Raw genomic sequence first — 13725 nt, forward strand, 5'->3', positions numbered from 1 at the left:
TTAAAAGCAGACCTGTGGTTCTGGCTATCTTGTCCAGAAGTTGACCATTCCAAAATAAAGGTATAAAAGCTTAAAATGTGCAATATTAAACCCAGCCTTCTTCCTTTTTTCTATACAGTAAGGCAAGAATGCAGCCTGTAACACAAAATGTTTACAAAAAGAAAAGCAGGTTAGCACATTGTTGATTATACAAGAACAGTTAAGAAAATCAGCAGGTAAGCCACAGTGCAAAGATGGACTAGAATCCACTAGTGTTTCCGCTGATGCCAGGAGCTCTTTCTAGCACTATTTCTGTCCCCAGTCACTGCCAGCACCAAGGAGTGGAGCCAGTGTTACTTGTGAAACTGCAGTTGTGTCTATTTCCTTGTGTGAAATGGAAGAGAGTAACATAGTCACAATAGGTCACACTGTACAAACTGGTATTTTATACTGTTCCAATGCCAGTAATCAATTTATTTTCTTCATTACAATAATATACACAGAAGGTATTGTTAGTTAGGTTTCTTCAAATTTTATACATATTTACTTTCTGTTAAAGAGAAAAGGATAAAATGGTGCAAAAAAATAAAGCTATTAATTAAGCAAAAGAAAAGGTAAATGGGTATTATTCCCTGTGCAAGGCTAAGACAAGCAAACCTCATCAAGAAAAATGCCACCTCTACAACAGGGAATTTATCCAACAAAAACAAAAGCAGTTGCAGACCCCCTTTTCTCTACCATCGGAAGTCATTTCACAGCAATGAACTTTCTTGCTACAACAGACATACTTGAACAGTTTAAAGATGGGAGAAAGTCCGAAGAGATCGAATCTAACCGTACAGTGAGACAAAGCCATGCCAAAGGGGAAGGTAAAAATCGAGTCCCGCATCAGTGCTCATTTTAAATCATATATTGGTGACAAACCTATCACGAGGACAATCAAAGGGGGAAAGTCTAGATTTACCATGCAGGAGAGATTTATTACTCTACTTGCCTTTGATAACCTGATTACATCTAGTTGTTTAGCAGTTTGGTATTGTTAAACTGTTTTTACAAGAGTTGTTTTTTTCTGTTTTTAATTAAACCCAGTAAGATGTACAGAAGACAAGGAAACAGTAAAAAGTACTGCTCCCAACAGACAGATGTGAAAGGTCAAATGAGGGGCAAGAGCAAAGAGGTCACTAGCAGCCACAGCCTTCTCTCTGGGGTTGGGGTTCACTGGTTAGCCGTCCTCCCTGCGGGGCTGAGGGTTTGTGTTGTACACCAGACTCGGCAGCATTCAGATCCAGGCTTCCATCCTGAATGTTCTGATAGATTTTCTTGGCAGCCTCAAGAAAAGCATCTTCTACATTCTCTCCCGTTTTTGCACTTGCTTCAAGGAACAATAAGCCGTTTTCTTCAGCAAACTGTTTGGCTTCTTCATAGCTAACATCTCTCTGTGCTTCCAAATCTGCTTTATTTCCTATGAGAATTATTACAGTGTTTGGATTGGTGAGATTCCTTGCATCTGTCAACCAGCTGCTTAAGTGGTTATATGTACTTCTTCTGGTGATGTCATACACCATGAGTGCGCCTGCAGCCCCTCTGTAGTAGCTCCGTGTAACAGCTCGGAACCGTTCCTGTCCTGCTGTATCCCAAATCTGCAGTTTGATTTTTTGGCCACTAACTTCAATTATCCTTGTACCAAATTCAACACCAATTGTGTGAGGACAGTCAGCCATAATTTTTTTTTCTGTAAATTGATGAAGCAAGCAAGATTTTCCTACTCCCATATCCCCAATAATAATATACTTAAAGATGTACGAGTAGTTGTATGGTGCAGTTGCCATGGTGGCACTGGGGGCTGCTGGTGGCTGGGCAGCTTTCTGGATGGGAGGGGGATGTCAGGACAAGGAAGCAGAGAAAGCAGAGAGCAGACACGGCTGGAGGGCGGCCAGGATCCAGCAGCCGAGACCCCAGCAGGGAGGTAGGCCGGCCTGAGGTTGCAGACACTAGGGCTGCAGTCGCTCAGGATCTTCCTCCGGCTGATCCAAGATCGTATTTTTCATTCTTACATGGCATTTTTTGTTACTCTATTTTTTTACTTTTATTTTGAGATTGGGCTTCTCTGTGTGTTGGGGGAAGTCCTGTGCATTTGTCAATAAAGCACTGCTGGCCAATAGGGAATCAAGATAGGTGGGACTAGGAGTCCAAAAGGACTCTGGGAAAGAGAAACACAGAGAGTCAAGATGTAACGCCATGGGGTAGGAAGCCCGGAACTATTCTCCGGTAAGAGAAATACTTAGATTAACAATTATGGGGTAATTACTTAAGTCAGAGGTAGCCAGTAAGAAACGAGCAAGGCCAACAGCTTCATAATTAATATAGCCTCCTGTGTGTTTATTTGGGACTGATGCGGCTCTGGAACCAGGCTGGCAGGAAGGCTTCTCTCAAGGAAAAAGCTTCCTTTTACATAATGGTGATCAGGAGTGGGATGATGAATTTACAGGTAGAATGACAAAGCTTTAAAGGAATTTTAGAAACAGAAGAACGGAGAGAAGCACAGATTTTTGATAGCAGCATTTTTCTCAGGTGGGCTCTGTTTTGCTAGCGACAAGCGGAGATTCATGAGGCTCGCTTCCCAGAGTCCTCCTGGACTCCTAGTCCCACCTATCTAGATTCCTATTGGCCAGCAGTCAGCAGTGCTTTATTGACACAGGACTTCCTCAACATCTGTGTATTTTTGGCTATCCTGGAATTCACTCTGTAGACCAGGCTGGCCTTGAAATCACAGAAATCTGCCTGCCTCTGCCTCCCGAGTGCTGGGATTAAACGTATGTACCACCACACCTAGTCACTCTATTTTGTGTTTAACCACGTTATCCTATTCCTTTTCTCTCCCAAGCATACATATATTTTTAAACACACTTCAAATCATTTAGAGGTTTTTTTAATATGTCTTTACTGTAAATCTCTATCTTTTTCTGACCACGAATGTTTCATCTGCTAAACAGCATTGCTAGGATTAAAGCAGACAGTTTGGCTTTGGTTCCAACCAGGTAGGCTTTCCAACTTGGTGGGTATGTTTACCACCAGCTCTGGGAGCTGCACTTACCACCTCTACTCTGGTATATGCTGTCATCAAGCAGCTTGTAGCATACTGCCAACAGACCTTTTTTGTCTGCATGAGTAAAAGCTAAGTCTGCCGTGCAGCATGCTGTGCAACTCAGAGAAGCAGCCTCTGTGCACCACAGCAAGAATCTGCCATGCTGTGTTCAAGCCCGACTGCCACAGTGTCTCTGCATCATGGCTACATGAGACTGTGAGACAAGGAAGCCCACTGCAGTTCCGTTTAATCTGGAAATTCTTGCCTCACACTGAGGGTGCCATTTGTACACAGAGTTTCTCTCCCACCTTGTCCCACAGCACTTTAACTCCAAATAAACATACAGAGCCTTATATTAATTATAAACTGTTTGGCTGATGGCTCAGACTTCTTATTGGCTAGCTTTCTTAATTGTTAACCCATTTCTATTAATCTATATATCTCCATGTTGTTTTGGCTTACCGAAGAATGCCATATCTCCCAAGCAGCTACAATGCATCTCCCCGAGGGCTCTCTCTCTCTGCATTTGTCTTCCCAGCATTCTCCTTGTCTGGTAGCCCCACCTATACTTCCTGTCTGTCTACTTGCCAATTAATGTTTTGTTCATCAACTAACAAGAGAAGCATATATGCAGAAGGATTTCCTCCATCATGCCTCCTTAGAACACTCACACATTGGACTGTGTGTAGAAGATTGCTTAAAACTGAGACACAGACTAAATAAGTATCTGTTCTTCACAGAGCCATGGCAACAGCAAAGTACACCCCTGATGAGCCTCAGCCTAGAAGACAGCAAAATCTCCAGGAGGTGCTGACAGAAGTGGGGCTGTCTGTTGACTACTGGCTGCCTAAACTTCAAGAAGACCTGGGTGTGACCTGTGCCCAGGCCTTACAACACTTAGACGAAAAAGACCTCCAGAAGCTGAAGTCCCAGACACAACACACATGGGAGAAAAAGGCCCTAGAGAAGCTTCTTGACCTCTCACAGCCAAATAGTGTTGCAGAGTTCCAGGAGACTCCAGGACAGATGATAAAGAACAGGCAGAGGCAGGCAGGACAGGCACTGCAGGAACTGAGGGCCTTGCAGTCACAAGGGAAGCACAGACAGGAAGAGGCAGTGAGGAGGAAAGAAGCAGAGCTGAGACAAGCAATGGAGATCCCTGAAGAGTGCTGGCCTGGACCCGAAGTGCCCCTAAAAGACGTCACTGAAACAATGGAGAGACATCTCAGTCACATAGAACAGACACTGGCAAACAGTGAAAACTTCTCAGATAGAGACCTGGTAAGATGGGCATCTGGAGGGCTGGCCCTTCAGGGAATTTACAAGACCTGCCACCAAAAGGACCTGGTAACAAGAAGAGAAGGACTGCTCAGAGTCCCCAAGGAATTCTCCCTTTTTGGACCTGAGCAAGGGAAATGGATGGAAACAAAAGAATTCACATCTTCCAAAGAAGAATCCCTGTTCATTCAAACTTTGGAGAAGCAGGGATTTAGAGCAATGATATCAGACAAGGGTGGGTGCTGGAGATTTAGTCTGGAAGATGGTATAGATCAAAGCAAGCATTCAGGATCTAAAGACATTCACCACTCATATTCAGAGGATTCTTATTTCTGTTCATCCAAGTTCAGCTATGTGCCCCTGGCCTCGTTCCACTTTCGAACTGATCAGCTGCAACTCTCCACTGCTGCACTCAAGGAACTGAAAATCATTGAAGAGCAACTGGAACTCACTGATGGACCAGACAGATTCCTCTCACTGAGGAACATGACTGAAAACTTCTTCAACAGATTTGGTTCTCATGCTAATCAAGGTCCTCTGCACCTTGGGGGAATCTACTGCTGGAAGGCCGTTTCAGAGGGTTTCAGAAGTGACCAGCTGGATCATGTGAAATGGCATACAGCAGAAGCCTTGAATAATTACATGAGGCAAAGTTCAAGCAGTTTTGGAGGTGAAGTTGGGGGAGAGATGACAACATCAGGTTCATATTCAATAAAATACTGCCAAAATGTAACTAATCAACAGCTCCAAATCCAAGTCCAATTATCTGTGGCCCAGATAGGTGGACCACCCGAAGCAAATGGAATTTCTCAGTGGACAAATGGCCTTCTCATTAGCAATAAAACCTGGTCTGTCATTGACCGAGAACTTCATCTGGTGCCCATTTGGGACATCATCGTATCAAATCACAGAAGCAATTTTAAGGACCCCTTTCTGGTGGCTAACTGCCTAGAAGATAACTACTCTGCTCTGACTGGACTTGCTGCCCACATCCAGGCTGCAGAGTTTCTGGTCTCTGAAAAGGAAGCAGGACTTTTCCTAGAAGATATGAAATCCTGGGAGGTCTCTGACCCTGAAGAGCAGCTTCAAAAGCTACTGAATTTCATGCAAACATTGGCTCACAAAACAAAAGGCTATGATATTTGGATTAATAGGTGTCTCACAGATTTGGACCTGCAGAATTTTCTTATAGATACTGTCAACTTTTGTAAAAATACATCTATTAAAAGGACCCAGTTTATAAAATCTCAGTTCTGTAGTCTTCTAGAACCTCATGTCAACAAAGTGAAAAACTTTCCTCAAGCAAGGTCAATCATGCAGTGGATCTACCAGAAAGACTCAGAGGAACAACAAGTTAAAATCACTGAATTGTCTGACTTCCTTAAAAGTTTGAAAGAAATCCAAAAGGCTCTCATGAAAGTAAATATCAACTCTGAGTTCACAGAAACAGTAGAAGAGGCTCAAAGAAAGGCTACCTGTGAGGTCATCACAGCTCTTGACTCCTTCTTGATCTACCTCAGAGAAGCAGAGCAGAAAGATATGCAGCTGTTACTACTCTCCATCGCAGCTGGTGCAGGCTACCAGCTAGAAAGCAGTATTTTTCAGCCTCTCCTGGGGTATGCCAAGTTAACCTTTCTTCTGGATGAAATACAAACTGTCCAGCACAGATATCAGGAACTCAAAACTATCTGCACTGACAGGGCACAGGCATTCCTGGTACTCAAAGCTCTGACAACAACATTTGGGGTCTCAATCATTTCTCCAGAAGAAAAGGCACAACGATTGACATTAACAAGGAAGTACATGGAGCACTTACTGTCTACTAAAGTTGCACATGTCCTCAAAAAATTTGAAACAGGTCATGACTGGGAGAATCTAGAGAATAATTTGAGATTACTCATTGATGGGAACTATGCAGACACTATCTCTACTTTGCAGATGGATGAGGTGAAAAAACAAAGTCTCAACCCTGAAGAAAAAGAGGCTTATAATAAACAAGACAATGAAAACGCACAGAAGGAAATCAAAGAAAATGACTCTTTCCTAGCATTACTCCAACGTCTAGGTCTAGAGCAACACTACATAAAAAAGATGAGCAGAGCTGACTTCCATCTGATCTATAAGAATTCTGTATACAATACACAGCCAAGATCTGAACAGGAACTTCCTTTCTATTTCCTACAAAAGCTACTGATGCTGGATTGTGGGTTCAGACATCTAGTCTTCAAAAATGCTGGAAATGCAGAAGCCCAAAACTCTGTATATCCTTGCAACCAGGAAAATGAGGCTTTTGATCCATATGAAGAGTTGTTTGATGATAGAGATGAAGTCACTAATCCTTCTGCCTCTGAGTTCCAGTCCCATATTCACCCAATGGACATCCAGATGGCCATTTTTCACTGTGCAGATGATCTTGCCAGGCAATATATTTTGTCCAAACTTTCCATTTGTCAATTTGCACTCCCCCTTTTGGTGCCAAATCCTAACACTTCTCAGATAGAATTTTCTCTCTGGTCACTAAGACAAATTAGAAGAAGTTGGCAAGAGTCAAGTAAATCACCACAGGACAAAAGCTACAGTCACAAGAATCAGCAGATGTGCCAAGTCTCTTCCCCCATTGTGTCCTTCATTAGGGTTGGAAATGGCCTCTCTGCTTCCAAGTCTCAGATCATGAACTCTCTCCTCAGTAAAAGTAGACATGATGTGTTCTTCCATAGACACTGCAGAGGAAGCCACAAACACTGTCTCCTTATGGAGGGAGTAGTGGAGATCTGCTGGTTCTGTCCTGGTTGTCAAGGCGAGGACATGTTTGACAAGTGTGTCACCTTCACCAATCTTCATGGAGATGCCAAAGAACATAGGCAACAACTCAGCTTCCTGCAGGATGTCTCTTCTCTCATCGTGATCCTCATGTCAGCTTCTGATAAAAACAAAGAAAACCAGAATCTTGTCAGACACCTCTGTCAGTCATTGAGACCTCTGATCTGTTTGATTGATGACAAAGAAAAGGCCATAGCCAATAATTCTGGGAAAAGGATGAAAATTGGCATCAGAAATATAAATGAGGCAGAATTAAGAGAGGAGCTCACAATCGCCATCAAATATTCTCTAGAACTCTCTGATACAACTCTCAGTTTAGAGGACTGTTCAAAGATAGCAAAAAAACAAGGATTTCTGATTGATGAAGATAAAAGAGAGATAAGGGAAAATAAAGAAAAGGCACAGACTATAATGGACTTTCTGAAGCTATTAAAGTTACCTGACATAAAAGAAAACTTGCTTCCCCTTCAGGGACAACTTTGGCATCATTGGTGTAAGAAGGACAAGGAACTCTATCATCTGAGAGAAAAGGGGAATCTGAGCATTGAACAACACAAGAGTGAGATTGAGGAAGAAAAACAGGAAATACGATGTCAGCAGTTTTAAAAGGCCTTTCCTCTCAACCATTTAATGGTTTCTGTCCTAGAAATTCTCAAGGAAGATTTAGAAATTTACCGCAAACTCTATTTCCTACACTGGTTAAGTGTGGGTTTGGAAAACCTAACCTCTGTACACTTAGAGAATTTGCATGCAAAGCAACAATCTTTGTGGACAGTGTTACAGGAAGAAAAGCAAAAGGCACCGAAAAGTAGCTCCCAGAGGCAGAAACAGATAGAAGCCATCTCTACTGAGATTCTTAACTGTACTTTAGGAGTTGAGCATGTTCTCCGAGAAGTTGGCCAGATCTATGAAGCTCTGAAAGCAACTTCCTCCTCCAGAGATAGCCTTTTCCTCTGCCTCCCCCAAATAGCTGCAGACCTGATGGTAGCTGGTGTTCCCATTGAGCTCATGGATGGGGATGCTTCATATGTGCCTGTAAAGTGGATGGCAGCTGTCTTGGACAAGATCTCAGAGAAAGTTGGAGATAAAAGGCTGTTTGTTCTCTCTATCCTTGGTCTGCAGAGCTCAGGAAAGTCCACCCTACTGAATACCCTGTTTGGGCTCCAGTTCACAGTCAGCGCAGGCAGATGTACAAAGGGGGCCTATATGCAGCTCCTGAAGGTGGAAGAAACATTCACAGAAAAGCTTGGTTTTGATTTTGTTCTTGTTGTAGACACAGAAGGACTTCGGGCTACAGAACTCAACACCAAGTCCCAGAATCGAGACAATGAGTTGGCTACATTTGTCATTGGCCTTGGAAACTTGACTCTGATCAATATTTTTGGGGAGAATCCATCAGAGATGCAGGACATCCTTCAAATAGTTGTCCAGGCCTTTCTGAGAATGAAACAAGTGAAAATCTCCCCCAGTTGCTTCTTTGTCCATCAGAATGTAGGGGAAGTAACAGCAAAAGACCAAACTATGGAAGGACGAAGGAGACTGGAGCAGAGACTGGATGAAATGACTGCATTAGCTGCTGAACAGGAAGAGTGCTCAAATATCACCTGCTTCAACGATGTCATTAAGTTTGATGTCAATACTCATGTGTACTACCTTGCTCACCTCTGGAATGGCAATCCCCCAATGGCTCCTCCCAATCCTCTCTATAGTCACAATGTCCAGGAACTAACGAATAGTATTCTTTTAACTGCCCAGCAGGAATCCAGAGGAAGGATCATGAAAATCTCAGATGTCAAATTTAGAGTTCAAGATTTGTGGAAAGCCCTGGTCACTGAGAACTTCATTTTCAGTTTCAGGAACACCAAAGAGGTAATAGCCATGAGTAAACTGGAAACCATGTATAACCACTGGACTTGGGAGCTGAGGCATCATGTGCTGGAATTACAGAATCAGCTGAACAATCAGATTCAAAATGGGAAAACCTTGAGACTCACAACTAATGAACTGGAAAGTCCAATTAATAAGAAATATGAAACCATCAAACAAGAATTTAACAAATATTTTGAAGAAGACACAGATAGGGAAACATTGATTCAATGGAAAGCAAGTTTTGAACATAAGCTACTAGTTCTTAGAGATACACTTATTTCAGATACCAGAAGGAAAGGCAATGAACTCATCAGTCTCAGACAAAGTCAAGAAAGACTAGATAACCAAAAGTCACAGTATGAAAATGAATTATTAGAGAGGAGCCGAAGGTTGGCTTTAGATGTGAAAGGTAAAGAATTGAGTGATGAAGAGTTGCATGAGAAATTCAATCAACTTTGGACAAATTGGATCGACAGTGTGTCTTTGACTGTACCTCCTGTCAAAGAGCCTGACATTGATTTGGATTTTGAAAATATCCTTCTGGAGTATTTTAAGAAAGAGAAAAACTTTGTGGAAAGACTGAAAGTAAAGTCTGGAGAGGAGTTTGAAATCAATTATTCTAAGCATGTCCAAATGAAAAAAAAGTATATGATATGCTCAAAGAATTTAGAAACCTGTCATCAAGAGTCCATTAATAAGACTACTAATAACATTTATTCAAGAAAGAATGAAACAATAAAAAACATTTGGAAGCAAAAGCGTGATTACAGTCAGAATGATTTTCATGAAATCCTGAGGATAATAGAAAATGAACTGAAATCTGTTCCCCCAGAGGAAGACTACACATTTACAAGAGACTACACCATTGACTTATCCTTGTGCTTATTCCAAGGAGCATCTAAAAGTTTCAAGGAAATGCACAAGGCATTCAAGAAAGCAAATGATCCTGTGAACTATCTGGAGAGCAAGAAAGATGATTTCTTCTTGAGTTTTAAGATCTCCTGCCAAGGTGCCACCTCCATCACATCCTTTGTTGACTTCCTGTGGCTCAAGCTCACTCCTGCTATCTATGACACCGTATGGGTAACAATGGGTCTTAAAGTAGCTGGGGACATTCGAGCCACATGCCCTGCATTCAATGGAAACAGAGCTAACCTGGAGAATCATATTCTCTATTCTCTAGCTGAAGAAGAAAACTTTGATAAGTATTGGCAATACATTCATCAGCCAGAATCCTTCTTTAGGGATTACATTAGTGAACACATTAGAAAATACTGTTCAGAAAAAGAAGGTAAAAAAATTAAGACCTCTTTAAAAATAAGTTTAGGTGACATCAAGAATGCCATCCTCTCTGCCATTCATGAGTCCACAGCAGTAGCTAAAGATAAAACCAGCACTGCTTCTGACTGGTTGGATTCATTCTGTGATCACCTAGGGAGCAACCTGATCTTTCCAAGAAGAAACCTGATAAGCATCGAGCACCAGGAGATAAAGGATAGTGAGTTTCTCAAAGAAGCCATGAGTGCAGCTTTGGATCCTGCAATGAGGAAAGTAGAAGAGGACTGCTCAGGGAGGCTCATAGATGAAATGGTTCCTGACATTGAGAAAATTCTCTCTGAGCATCTCTGTGGCTGCTGGAAGCAGTGTCCTTTTTGTAAAGCAATTTGTACAAACACTGTTCCCTCACATGAAGGAGACCACAGTGTGCCTTTCCACCGCCCTAAGGCTGTCAATGGTTGGTATTATCATAAAACAGACTACTTTGTCACTAACATCTGTACTACTTCTGTAGCAAGTGATCGTTCATTTATTTTAGATGACCTCCAGACATTCCCATACAAGAAATATCGAGAAGCAGGAGATAATTTTGCTACATGGAGCATCACACCAGACTCATCTAGCCAGCCATATTGGAAGTGGTTTATCTGTCACTTCAGATCAGAACTAGAAGAGAAATATGGAAAAAAATTTACAAATTTAGGTACTATTCCAGATTCATGGAACAAAATCACAAAGCAAGAAGTACTTAATGACTTGGAAAATAATTGCAAAAGTATAAAACTGGAAAATTTCATATTAACTAAGGGAACCTAATACCAATTTAGGTGAAGGTGGCTCCTTCAAGATTGTAGCTTATAAATGAAGTATGTAAATTTAAATAAGTTACTATTTCAAGACCTGAAGATTTACTAATATACAGATTTTTTTGGTTTTCCAGGCAGAGACTAACAGATCTCTGAGTTGGAGGCCAGCCTGGTCTATAGATTCAGTTTCAGGACAGACAAGCTTAGGGAGTAAAAGGCAGAAAGCTAGTGATGATATAATTAAAAAAGTAGGCCATATTCTGGCTTTAGAATGAAGGATAGAAGAAATGGGTTATGTAATTTGTCTCTGTGCCGGTATAAAGCCACTGAAGACAGGCATGTGTCAGGGATGTCCCTAAATAGGGGCCTAGTAGAAAGGCATATTTGTCAAGTTGAAGCTGGATTGCCTTGAAGAACCCAAAATGTTAGAGTTACCAGAATTGTGGAATACCGGCTGATGAGAGCTGTTAACAGAGAGTAGAACCAGTCCAAGGGAAGGAAGTATGTTGCAGTAAACAAAGCCGAACTGACTTGGAGATCTTGAGAGCATTTTGACACCAGATATGGAGATGAAGAGTTTGGAGTTTCTGTCTTTCTTTGGTCTAGTACTTCCTCACTGTGCTCCCTTCCCCAGGTTTTGGAATGATAATGTATATCCTGTGCCATTATATATTGGAAGTATGTGGTCTACTATTTGATTTTGATTTTTATAAATTATAACAGTTAAGAGATTTCTTGAATCTCAGAAGAGACTATGAACTTTGGTCTTTAAAACATTGTTGATACTGATAGACTATGGAGTCTTTTGAAGTTGGACTAAATGATTTTTGTATTACGTTGTGGTTGCAAGCTTATGGGGGTCAGGGAGTAGAATGTGGAAGTATGAATCTGACTGGCCCTCATAATTCCACAGGGAGTGGCACTAATAGGAGGTGTAGCTTTGTTGGCGTTGGCATAGCCTTTTTGGAGGAAGTGTGTCACTGTTGGGGTGAGCTTTCAGGTTCCTACACTCGGGATACCACCTAGTGTTTCAGTCAATTTCCTGTTACCTGTAAGATATAACACTCTCCACTACTCCTGCCCCACATGCTCTCCATCATAATGACAATGGACTGAATCTCTGAATTGTAAGTGAGTCACCCCAATTAAATGTTTCCTTATAAAAGTTTCCATGGTCATGGTATCTGTTCACAGCAATAGAACCCCTAAGACAATAGCTGACCTCAGTGTAACAACCTTCATTGAGAATAAGAATTCCAAAGCAGAGAAATTTAAGAAGACTCTGCTCTGGAAAAGAATAACGCAGATTTGATCAGGAGAAAGCCATGTCTTCAGAAAATATTATCAAGCAAATAAGAAAAGATAAATAAAATTTATTTTCCTGATTTTATTGTTATTCTTTTCACTCCTTCTATCTTGGCATTTTTCTGCTCATTATAGGAAAAGAAACAAAAAAATCACCAAAATTGATATACAAAACACAGTGTTACCCAGATACAAACCCTGCAACTTATAACTATGACCTGCCTGTAAGCTATACACTAGTGTGATAATTACATAAATTTTGTGAAGCTAACCAAACACTTTGTGATTGGGTTTAAGAATCACTCCATAAGATGTAACCCATACTAACATTGTTAAAGTGACCAAGAGTCTAAGGTCACTCAGGCTTAGGGGAAAGCCTATTGCTATTATTTGGCTAAACAACATTGTAATAAAATGTTATTATACTCATAATAGTGCCTTGTTCAATCAAAGAAGCATCTCCTCATAATGGATGAGAATTAACACAGAAACCCACAACTGGACAATGTGCAGAGAGTAAGAGACTTTGGATCACTCAGTCCTAAAAGGGATGTCTTCCTAAGTCCCTTTCAAGACTCAGGAAGCTATAAGGAAGAGGAGGCTGTATGATGGCTTTAAATAACTCCATTTTATGCTGACCATTGATCATGGAACTCACTAGCCATTTGTCTCTGACTCTAATCCCTGGATTGTAAATTCTCAGTAATCCCAAACTCAGTGACCCCACCTACCCAAAAATGTATAGCAATGATCATCTACTTGTTATATGAATAACTACTTTTTCTGCTTCTGTAACTTCTTTGTGCAGATAGCCAGTGATTATTTGGGGTTACCTTGACCACTTAAACTTAGCAGAATAGACCAGTTTTTGCTTGCTTATGTAGATATTGGAAGTTTCTAAAGGTTTTTAACATAAGAATCCTTTCCTCACCCCCTTATCAACCTCAAGTTTGTTTCAGATATTGTTGTCCTGCTATCAGCTAATTAATAAAACATTTAATTATAACTAGATTGAGTTTATGGTCTTTTCCAAGGTGTCACAAACTCCATAACATTTGGAGGCCTCTACAAGATTTCTTGGGAGACCCTAGACTCAGCACCAGGGATTGGGAATAGACCTCAGTGTACTTTGAAGTCCAGGGAGCCCAAAATCATGGCTCCACAAATTAAACATTGTTAGTAGGGATAGACCCCAAAAGAAGCAAGTCCAAAGGAGACTAGTTAGGCCCCAGGGAGTCCATATTACAACTGCCCCAACTTTACAAATTGAAAGCAAAAACAAAATTAAGAATTGCTGAAAAATCA

General features: G+C 41.2%; 2 protein-coding genes across 2 annotated transcripts; one reads left to right on the forward strand and one right to left on the reverse strand.

The window, feature by feature from the left end:
* Nucleotides 1-420: 420 nt before the first annotated feature.
* Nucleotides 421-1989, reverse strand: LOC121143985 (ras-related protein Rab-14-like). Its single transcript, XM_040756910.1, has one exon. The coding sequence runs from the start codon at nucleotides 1806-1808 to the stop codon at nucleotides 1161-1163; it is 648 nt and encodes a 215-aa protein (XP_040612844.1). The 5' UTR covers nucleotides 1809-1989; the 3' UTR covers nucleotides 421-1160.
* Nucleotides 1990-3808: 1819 nt separating this feature from the next.
* LOC121143986 (interferon-induced very large GTPase 1-like) lies at nucleotides 3809-12459 on the forward strand. The gene is given in 1 exon segment (XM_040756923.1): nucleotides 3809-12459. A coding segment is annotated over 1 exon segment (7317 nt). The 3' UTR covers nucleotides 11126-12459.
* Nucleotides 12460-13725: the final 1266 nt, after the last annotated feature.

Source organism: Mesocricetus auratus, unplaced genomic scaffold, assembly GCF_017639785.1.
Source record: "Mesocricetus auratus isolate SY011 unplaced genomic scaffold, BCM_Maur_2.0 Super-Scaffold_4256, whole genome shotgun sequence".
Taxonomy (NCBI): domain Eukaryota; kingdom Metazoa; phylum Chordata; class Mammalia; order Rodentia; family Cricetidae; genus Mesocricetus; species Mesocricetus auratus.

What these genes read in the sequence shown, in the direction of transcription:
- LOC121143985 (XM_040756910.1), bottom strand. Translation starts at nt 1,808, where the DNA reads ATGGCAACTGCACCATACAACTACTCGTACATCTTTAAGTATATTATT.